Raw genomic sequence first — 11,256 nt, forward strand, 5'->3', positions numbered from 1 at the left:
AGTGTAAGTAAAAGAGTTTTGTACAAAAGTGTTAGTACACTACATGCAACATCTTTCATATATATTTATATATGTATATATATATGTGTGTGTGTGTGTGGCCCCCTGGGGCATAGTTCAGTGGTGCAAATGATAAAAGTGATGTTATCTCACGCCTTGCTGGCAGTCGTAGTGTGGGGGTTCGGTTCCCGAAACATAGAATTAGACTTCTTGTAGGCGCAATGTATAGACAACTCTTGTTTCCTGGCCTGCTGGGACATATCCCGCGATTTACCTCTTTCACAAAGTTCTAAAGACAGGGCGGTGGGGGCTCTCAAGGTTGGGATTCAACCTTTATATATATATATATGTATGTGTGTGTGTGTGTGTGTGTGTGTGTGTGAAGTACCCTGGTTCTCGGTGTGCAAAAATCTAGAATAATTCTCCCTGTCCCGGGTTGGGGACAGGGAGAAAGACAGGGGCACCACATGGCGCCCTCCTATTGGAGGGGCGCCGACCGCCCAAGAGCAAGCGCCCCTGTCCCTAGCCCTGTCCCCAACCCGAGTCAGGGAGCAGGGTTCAAAAATCTATTGATACTCTAATTCTTTTCTCCTTTTGTTTATAACACATTACATGTTAAAATTAATATTTTTGCTATTTCTCTCCTGAACAAATTGAACCGGACGCACAAAAAGCCATAACAAAAGGAAACCGGAAACCATTAAACCGGACCGGCCACAATATCCAGACACCAGCTCGGTGCAAACCAAAAATAAAGCCAGCCTCGTCAACTCTAATCTCTACACTGGAGGTAAGTCGAAATTTCAACTATTTATTATTTCCAATTCAATGAACTTTTAGTCAATTTTTTTCTTAATCCAAATGTTGTTTGAGTTTTCTACTATACCGTATGGCCGTATTCACCTTTTTTTCTTTGAAGATTTTCTTGAAAAGTGCGTAAGTTATAATTTTTAGTCAAAAGATTAGACTTTTACAATAATGTTTTAAATGAAATTTTATTAATTTTATCTGAAATCAAATTAATATTTGAGAACTGGAAGTTTAATTTGTTTGCTCGTTACATGTTTGATACATTGCCTTAATTAACTTGCACGTTACAATATGCACGCATGCGTATAACATACTTGTGATTTAAGTATGATCTATCTGTCTATTTGCTATGCTTGCGGAAGTTCTTTCATTGGATAGATGTTTTGCTTGCATTTCATTTTAAAGTGCGAGAAATCAGAGTTTTCAATGGATATGTCATAGGGGAATAGATTTTTGGGTAGTGAAGGTGCTGATGGGAGTCAATTTGGTCTGATTGGGATTATGTATTTAGAATTATAAATTAATTTTAGTTTGAAAAACTAAATAAAGGGATGTCGTGAAATGTTTGTTATCTTTTTGCATTTGTCATAACTGATACTCATTGTCATTCAGAATCTGGAGTGGTGACGGTATTTGGTTGTTATACTGAGTCTTGACTAAATGAAGAACCATTTTAGTTTCTTCTTATTTGGTGAGAGGCTGATATGTACCTTACATTTGAAACTGTTTTAAGAAAATCGTTGTGTTCATCAGAGAGTTGATCCCTATATTAATATGTGGGCAAAATTTGACCCTAAACATTGGTGATCATTTTTAGTACTAGATTTCAGGTTCTAGTACAATTTATCTATTGTAGGCTATACACTTAATTGTTAGACTGCAGAGATCCATGATTTTCAACACTCTTGTTCTTAACTTCCAATTAAAAAAGTCAAAAGTCAAGATGAAACCAATCTTGATTAAAAATGGGCGACACTTGTCAAATTTGCAGGGAGGCTATCAATTATGTAGCATTTTGAGTGTGTATGTGCTGTGCTTCTGTGTACTAGATCTATATCTGTTTTACTCGGCAATAAGTGATGAGCTTTTCAATTATTCTTTTACTTTTGAAGATGGAAAGATATATCTGATTCATATATTTGTTAATTTGTGCAGGTCATGAGGTGATGATAAAGCCTGTATTCTTTGGTTCTTCAGTATGAAGGAGAACCAATTTGTTTTTAATCTTGTAAATTTGAAATCTGTGTAGATGGGTCTCCTTTAGGCATGAGGAGGTATTCCTTCTTCCTATTAAGCCGTTATCAAGAATGTTCTCGCCATTTTCACCCAGGTTCAGCCACAAGCCAATTCTTATTCTTGTTCCAATTTAATAATTCATTGATCCAAAATCTATCTTCCTTAAGCACAATCAGTACAAGAGCCTTTCCTGATTTTTCGCCAAAGAAACCTACAATTAGGGACTCTGAACTTGTTCACCATATCTCAACTACCATCAAGCAAAGCCAATCTGTGCCCCTTCGCCGTATTCTGAAGCCCTTTGAATCCAAATTCAGGCCTGACCACCTCATTTGGGTTCTCATGAACATAAAGGATGATTACAGACTAGTTTTGGATTTCTTTGACTGGTTCTGCATAAGAAGGGATCCATCACTTGAAGCTCGTTGCATTGTAATTCAAATTGCAGTGGCTGCAAAAGATCCAAAGATGGCTCAAGAACTTTTCTGTGAGTTCTGGACAAAGCCCAGTACTAATGTTAGTTTCTCTTTCTCCCGTATTCTGGAGAAGTTAATATACACCTACAAGGATTGGGGTTCAAATCCATACGTGTTTGACATCTTCTTTCAAGTCCTTACTGAAGCTGGAACTTTTGATGATGCGAGAAAGCTTTTCAATAAGATGTTGAATTATGGTTTGATTCTGTCTGTTGATTCCTGTAACTTATTCCTTTCTAGACTGTTAAATAATATCAATTGTCCTAAAATGGCATTGAAGGTGTTCAGCGAATTTTCTGAAGCAGGTATTTCTTGGAATACTGCATCATATAACATACTGATTCACTCACTTTGTCTAATTGGGAAAGTGAAAGAAGCTCATAGCTTACTGTTGCAAATGGAGTTCAGGGGCTCCATTCCTGATGCTATAAGTTATAGTACTGTAATCAATGGGTATTGTAATGCTAAAGAACTTCGATCAATGTTGAGAGTTTTAGAAGATATGCAGCTTAAGGGATTGAAACCAAATGCATATACCTTTAACAGCATAATCCTTCTTATGTGCAATACTGGTAGGGTAGTGGATGCAGAGAAGGTCTTCAGGGAGATGATGTTTCTAGGAATCATTCCAGATAATGTAGTTTACACTACTCTCATTGATGGTTTCAGCAAAATTGGAAATTTTGCTGCTGCAGTTAGAATGTACAACGAAATGCAGAGCCAGGACATTGTTCCTGACTTTATAGCATACACTGCTCTCATTTGGGGTCATTGTCAAAATGAAAAAATTGCAGAAGCAAATAAGCTGTTCAATGAAATGCTTAGCGTTGGGTTAAAACCTGATGAATTTACTTATACTACGCTGATTGATGCTTACTGCAAGACAGGCGATGTTAAAATGGCATTTTCTCTTCATAATGAGATGGTTCAGATTGGATTGGTTCCTAATGTTGTCACTTACACTGCACTGGTTGATGGGCTCTGTAAACAGGGGGATGTCGATGCAGCAAATGAACTGATTCAGGAAATGCGTGAAAAGGGACTTGTTCTAAATATCTACACATACAATTCACTTCTCAATGGACTTTGTAAATCTGGAAATATAGGGCAAGCAGTAAAGTTAATGAAAGATATGGAGGTAGCAGGCATACAGCCTGATGTTTTTACCTATACTTCTTTAATGGATGCTTATTGCAAATCTGGAGAGATGGTTAAGGCACATCAGCTTCTACGTGAGATGTTGCATAAAGGGATTCAACCAACTGCTGTTACATTCAATGTTCTGATGAATGGATTTTGTATGTCAGGGATGCTAGAAGATGGTGAGAAGCTTCTCCAGTGGATGTTGGGGAAGGGTATAATGCCAAATGCCACCACTTACAATTTTCTGATGAAGCAGTACTGTGTTAGAAATAATATGCGTGCAGCAGCTGAGATTTACAGGGGCATGGTTTATCAAGGAGTAATGCCAAATGGAAATACATATAACATATTGATACGAGGACATTGCAAGGCAAGGAATATGAAGGAAGCATGGTTTCTGCATAAGGAAATGGTCGAGAAGGGATTTGATCTTACATTCGATACCTACCATGCACTGATTAATGGTTTTATAAAGAGGAAGAAGTACCTTGAAGCTAGAGTGCTGTTTAAAGAGATGAGAAGTAAAGGTTTTTTTGCAGAGAAGGAATTGTATTTAATCTTTGCAGATATGAACTATGATGAAGGGAATATTGATATGACTCTTGAGCTTTGTGATGAAGCCATAGAAAATTGTTTTATGGATAAGACCGAAGGCAGGAAGACATAATCCTGTGGCAATACATTGATCTGATGATCGTGGAGTTCATCTTTGCTCTGCTTTATTATTTCCAACAGTTTGAGCAACAGTTACCAAGCATCAAAATGACCGGTAATTTCTATTTGTTGTACTCACTGCTTAATAAGTGGCTTAACTGCAATTAAAGATGGCTCGCGACTCGGCCCGGAAAAGCTCGAGCTGGCTCGGCTTGTGGCTTGTGTCAACCAAGCCAAGGCTCAGGGTGAGCCCCATTTTCGAGCAATGGCTCGAGCTGAGCCGGCCCATTCTGCAGCTTGCATGCGAGCAGGTAGCTGGCCTGCTTGCATGCAGTTTCATGTCAGGCAGCTGTACAGGCAGCAGTAATTCAAAAGGAAAAAAAAAAAAATTCAAATTTTTTATCAAGAAATCTTTTTTCATTTTCATGGGATTTGTTTTTCCTGCGGAAAGGGAGGAAGGAAAGTGGAAGGAATAGTTATGTTTTGTTATGTCCAGTCAGGACAGGCACTTAAAGGATTATGTTGATCTCTATTCCTCTCTTGGCTGGAATTCCCTGGTTTGCCACTGCCGATTCCTCAATTTGTAAGCTCAATTACTTATTTTCCCATCAATTATACATTTGGGATTCTGGTTCTGATTATGAATTATTTAATGGAAAAATTGTAGCACAAACTCCAAATCTTTGAAACATTAGCAGACTTTCTCCAAATCTTTGATTTGCTACAATTGTCACCTCTAACCTTTTCAAATGTTGCAGGTGAAGCTTTTTTGGACGGTTTCCATCCACGATTCCGTTAGTTGAAAAATTTTAATTTTGACCACATTTTTATTATTTTAAAAAGGGCTAAAAGAGTAAATTTTCATTTAGCACATTAAAAAAAAAAAAAAAAAAAAAAACCTGTCTTCTTCTTTTCACCCCTAACTCAAACCCCAAATCCACACAAAAGTGACTGGGAAAGTAGATTCAACCTTTAAAAGTGATGCAACAATGGTGGTAGTGGAGGTTTGTACATTAATTGAATATGACTATTTGGTTGTGATGTATCGGATTGAAAGGGGAGAGGGAGATTTATTTATTTTAAATTGGGGTAGTTTAATATTTGATTTTAGAGTTTGGATTTCGATGCAATTCATTTTGGATTGGTTCAAATCGAAACAGAAACCAAATTGTTTATTTGGTTTAAACAGGAAATACGAAAATAGCTTTTAGTCTTGCTTGGCTAGATTTGTTACCCCATGAAGTAATTTTTGCTCAAGGCATCTGACTCATTTATCTGATTTGCAGAACTTGTTTTTGTATGGATATGGTGACATATTCAACTTTCTTGGAATCTTTGTAACAGTCACTTTCAAAAGTTGATTCTGCTCTCCGAGGCTTAGCTTCTACTAATACATTAATGATTGCCCATCTAATTGCTGTCAACCAAGCAAAATATGCATCGCCAAACGTGGAGGTGCCAGTGGCGGTGGTCCGTGTGGATTTGAGTTTTGAGTTGGCGTGGGGATGGGTGAGGGGTGAGAGGAAGAAGACGGGGGTTGTGTTTTTTTAGTTCTTATTTTTTAATTTAATTATTATTTAACGTGATAAATGAAAATTTACTCTTTTACCCTTTTTTAAAATAATAAAAATGTGGTAAAAGTTAAATTTTTGGTCAACTAACGGAATTGTGGATGGAAACCGTCCAAAAGGGCTTCACTTGCAACGTTTGAAAATGTTAGGGGTGACGGTTGCAACAAATCAAAAGTTTGGGGAAGGTCTGCTAATGTTTCAAAGGTTTGGGGGTTTTGCCGCAATTTTTCTTTCTTTTTTTTTATTTTTTAAATTTTTACTGGTGGTATGTTTTTTGTTATCTAAGTTGACCCATATGGGTGGGGAGTCTTGTGGATGTCTTTTTACTTCAATTTTAAATTGTAGCTGAGCAATATAAAAGGTAGTTGGGGTTGATAAGGTTCATGAATTTGAATGTTTTGTTGAGTATGCATAGAAAGGAAAATGAATTTGATGTAGTATTATAATTAATTTGTTGAATATTCTTGCTCCTTAATGTAATTTTGGTTGGTAGTGACACGTTGTATGTTAAATGTGCAGATTATGATTGTGTATTTCTGATGAAATTACTGTTCTACATTATGTTTTATTCTAAGATTTCATTTATTCTAACTTAGAAGAAATGAAATGATAATAAGTTAATAATTATAAGTTGTTAATGACTAGGGTTTGTATAAGCCATTTTAGTGGTGCATAGCTTATAAACATTTTTTAATCTATAATTAGTATAAATCACACAAAATTTATGTTATTAAAAAGAATTTAAAATTTCACGAATTAAAAAAAAAAAAAAAAAAAGAAATCTAGTTGGCTTGGCTCAGCTTGGCCCCTGAGCCTAAAGCTCGAGCCAAGCCTCGGGTTTTCATCCGAGCTTTGGCTTTGCTTGGGCTAGAAAAGCTCGAGTCATTTTTTTGCACGGGCATTGCATGAGCTGTGAGTTTTGGCTCGTGAGCTGGCTTAGCTCATTTACATGGCTAGGTGTGCATACATTACATGTTCCCATGGTGATTTACCCTCTGTAGTTTTTTCTGCTCATTAACATGGAATGGCACAATAGTGTTTCAGGTTTTAATAAGATTGCTAATAAAAGGGTATTGACTGACACCTAATGTACTTAATTTTGCAGTAAGAAAGCATGAAGCCAAATTCTAAAATTTTTTTTTTACTTAAAAGGCATCCTGAAGACAAATGACTACACAAAGAACACTCTTTGGTTAGTGACATAAATTTGGTTCTTAAGGATGAAGTAGTTGTTTTCTTCAGAGAAAAGAAAAAGAAAACAGGAAGATTATTAAGTTCAAAGAGCATTCATGCTTTATGTCTTGTCCAGTGCTGTTTAACATTACTCCAAATGTCTTAAAAGATCGATAGGATGATAGATGATTATTCGAACTGTTGACTTAGAACGGAACAAGTATATGATACAAATCTTGTGCAGAAGTTTTTGAAATTCATTTAGAAACCGGTCCTTTAAGATTTGGAAAGCTGTAGATTTAAAAAAATTCACAACTAAGTTCCTGTTTGGGTTATAGCAATTGTCTTTTGTTCCACTAATGACTGACACATTGTCAGCGTTACGTCTACATTATGAGTAGAATTTATCATACTATACTATGCCTTGTTTGAGCCCCATTTTGGGGACAAAATTGTATTTTGGAAGAGTGTTTTTGGAGAACATGTGGTTAAAAATGAGAAAAAAATTTAGGTTTAAGTGTGAAATTATTTTATTGGAGAATATGTGGTTGAAAATGAGTTTATGATAAAATGGGGCTCAAACAAGGGCTATATCTATCTCGGTTTTAGAATGATATATGTCACCTGCTTACCTGTTTGTTTGCTTTTCTAAAGCATTATGGTATAATCCATTTTGGTAGCAGGGCTAATCAACTGCCTAGTTTGTAATATGTACATGTCATTATATCGAGACATCATCCCCACCCCATCTTTGCTCTAATCCCCGTCCGATCTGTATGTAATTTTTATGGTTTTTAATATTTTTATTTTATTATTTATTTATTTATTTTTGTACATGGCATGTGCGCGCTTGAGAAAACAATATTTATTCATTCAACTAGTGCACCTAGACATTTGATGTAAAAGAATGATGACATATCCCCAACTGAATTAATAATTCCCTCAGTGCAAACTTGGACGAGAACTTAAATTCCCCTTTGCTTCTCATTTATTACCATGTGATGCAGAAGATTGATGGAAAAGCACAAGATAATGCCTGAAATATTTGACTGCAACCAAGGACAGGGCATCTACTTTGATTCGTATTGTAAGTCTATTCTAGAGGCCAATTATTGTTCTTTATTAAATTCATACTTTGGTGAAAGGACACTGTACGACAGACGCATTTGTAGAATAGAATGATATGACATGATCATTTGCAGATTTGCACTTGTGTTACTATCTTTTTCGAAAATCAAGTAAAATGATACATAATATGTCACAGGCACATTGAGTGAAATCTTTGAATTTGGTTATCTTCTTGTCTGAGTTGACAAGAAAAGAGCATAAAGTAAATAATGAGCACATGCACGTCACGATAACACGCATAATGTTCATCGTGTAAAAAAGGAAAGCTTGAAGATCATTGGTCTTAATCAAGTGAAAATTAAGTTATAGTCAATGCAGAATATATTGTGCTTAGTAAATAATTTTATTTTCCTTTCGGAATTGCTGGTCATGCAGATTTGGAGAAAATTGTAATAGATGATTATTTTACGATCGAAGCAAAAAAATTAAGCTGAGAAGACCAGCTGGAGATATTTCTTCTTTGATGATCTATGTCTTAGGATCACGCGCTGAGGAACAGAGTCACACTTAAACTATCCATGTAGCTGATCTAGTACAAACACATTCATGCCCCCGACATGGCACACAGTTACTTCACCATCAGAACAAATCTAACTCCAACCAACACACTGTGACTTCATAATAAATCTTGCAACACACAAAGAAGCTTGGTCCAGAGGGAAAGGAATGGTTCCCCTACTAGACTTGCCAATGAACTGAAAAATAGTCGGAAATTATACCTCACATTTGAAAGAATCACAGTTGTTGTTAAGCTTCATTACTTTCCAGGAAATTTTTCTGCTGCCCAAATATGACTTGCATAGATCTCTGTACAAGTAAGTGTATACGTTACAGTTATCCTTAGTTTGATAAACTTGAAGATTTCACGAAGCTATGAAGTGCAGATGCCTCATTGTTTACCTTCCATATATGCAGGGACAGAAATAGGCACCTGATATTGCTGCTCAACCGAATTTATCTACATCAGAGTGGCTGTAGATTATATCTGTGGAATCAGCATTACCCCTTGAGTTTATTTTGGTCTAAAAGGAACAGAAATTTGATATACATGCCGTCTGCTGTTTCTCCCTGAAGATGATATCTACCTCTTCATGTTGATCCTCTAATACTTAACTTGCGGTAAGCATCCATGTGTAGCTAACATATGTCATCCTAGAAATTTACTATATAAAGCTTGTTTGTCTGTCCATAGTGATGTCACACTTACTAGTATCTTGGTCCGTATATTTTTGAATTTATTCTGAAATTTTTTTGAATAAATTTGCCATTGTAGAAGCTCAACTTTTATGTTCATGTCAGGGAGATGAGACTCTTCGATGATCCTGGGATAGGTTTTTAAAAAGAGGCCACTGTATGACCACATGATCTAAATAATTATCTTCTAAAACTACTATTGAGATAGAGAATTAGAATAGATAATTGTAATCAGCAGATGTTAAACTATAACAGTTGACAAGACTAAAAAGAAAAAAAAATTAAAATTAAAATTAAAAAACATCTGGAATGATATTAGATTTAAGCTGTCATGAAGTATAATGCAAAAATTCACATGTTTGGTACGTTGTCATCTAGATATCATTGAACACATTTAACGAACAAAATACTAAGTATTTTAATTGTTTGCTATGTTGTAGAGGAGAGTAATGCTATTTACAATCCCAATCTAGTAAACGCTAGATGATAGGTTGAATAAAATGTGAAATTAAATAACATCTATCATTTAGGGGGTATTTGAGTCACATTATTTTGATAATAATGCATTTCTTGAATAGTGTACTGATGAGAAATGTGTAGTTAAAAAATAAGAAAAAGTTTTTGATTTGCGTGTAATATTTTTTTATTAAAAAATGTGATTGAAATGATGTCAAATTATTATTTAAGAATGAATTTTTTTGAAATAATGTAGCTTAAACATACCCTTAATGTCATATTAACGCCACATAAACTGGGATTTTAACCCCAGAGGGGCTACATAATATTATTTTGTAAAGTATTTGAATTATGCAACTTTGCCATTGCCATCTCCCATCATTATGTAGGAATTTTCATCATAAGTACCAAAAAGAATCTGGTCACCGTGATTTGCTGTAAAGGGAAGCCATAATAAACTTAAGCAAGCACAATTCTAAAGGTTTTTCCAATCTATTTGACATCGTTAAATTTAAGATTAAATTGTGTGTTAATGAAAAGTTAATATCATATTTAAAAGCTAATTATGTATTGTTTTGGTTTATAATGTGATGATATTTGGATAGGCTCCAAGATCAACAAGTTTAGCATTCTATCTTTATCGAATATCCATAATTGGAGATGAAAGTAACATGACCACGATGTCATAATATAGATAAAAGTTTATTACTCACTAGAGATTTGGATAACATATTTTCTCGATCTAGTGAAATTCAACCATTCAATTGTCACTACTAGGTTTTTTTAGACATCTTCGTTTATGTAGTCACTTTTGTAGCAAAAGAACATATTCACTCATGTATGACGTGAACAACAATAGTGTGTTTCAAAATAAATTGTTAGCCTTTATTCACCCATCATCTCTTAATCTCATTGTCTACACCTAAACCTAGTCTGAAACATATAGGGATAATGTGGTACGACCCATGAGATGGAAGATGCATAGCCAACAACTCCATGGGCCAACTTGGTGGTGGAAATTGGCGCAAACGTGGTTAAGCCATAGCCATATAATTTACCTACCATCCATATTTGATCACATATTTGCTACATATATTGACCAAGGTTAATGCATATGGTCTAAACCAAAACAAACGTAACTATATAAATATAAAATGATTTATGGAAAATATCACAATTGGTTGTTTAAATTAATTATCCAAGTATTTAAATTAGCCTTCAACTTTTAAAGAACAAGTTGATTTTCAAATTAATAATGTTGGAACCCTTCCAAATTAGATGATTTCTATGTTTATACGGGAAGAGGAAATTTCTTAAATGGACACCAAATAGTTGGAGGAAATGAAAACTCATTTTCCCCCAATAACGTCTTACAAAAAAAAGTGTTGGGGGGGGGGGGGGGGGGGGGGGGGGGG

The 11,256-nt window shown here is 35.3% G+C and overlaps 1 protein-coding gene and 1 long non-coding RNA gene across 2 annotated transcripts in view; both read left to right on the forward strand.

Annotated features, from left to right (window-relative positions):
- Positions 1–665: 665 nt before the first annotated feature.
- Positions 666–11,256, forward strand: part of LOC111406901 (pentatricopeptide repeat-containing protein At1g05670, mitochondrial) — a 14,359-nt gene continuing 3,768 nt past the window's right edge. Inside the window, exons 1-5 of the mRNA XM_023036263.1 lie at positions 666–790; positions 1,966–4,330; positions 4,490–4,682; positions 4,816–4,876; positions 5,664–5,828. Of these exons, the coding sequence (XP_022892031.1) occupies positions 2,077–4,330; positions 4,490–4,682; positions 4,816–4,876; positions 5,664–5,828 (2,673 nt within the window). The 5' untranslated portion in view covers positions 666–790; positions 1,966–2,076. The remainder of the gene's footprint in view (positions 791–1,965; positions 4,331–4,489; positions 4,683–4,815; positions 4,877–5,663; positions 5,829–11,256) is intronic.
- Positions 5,929–9,472, forward strand: LOC111406388. Its single transcript, XR_002704997.1, has 3 exons — positions 5,929–8,150; positions 8,567–9,006; positions 9,107–9,472. It is a non-coding gene; the product is annotated as an uncharacterized LOC111406388 (long non-coding RNA).

Source organism: Olea europaea, chromosome 12 (assembly GCF_002742605.1).
Source record: "Olea europaea var. sylvestris chromosome 12, O_europaea_v1, whole genome shotgun sequence".
NCBI lineage: Eukaryota > Viridiplantae > Streptophyta > Magnoliopsida > Lamiales > Oleaceae > Olea > Olea europaea.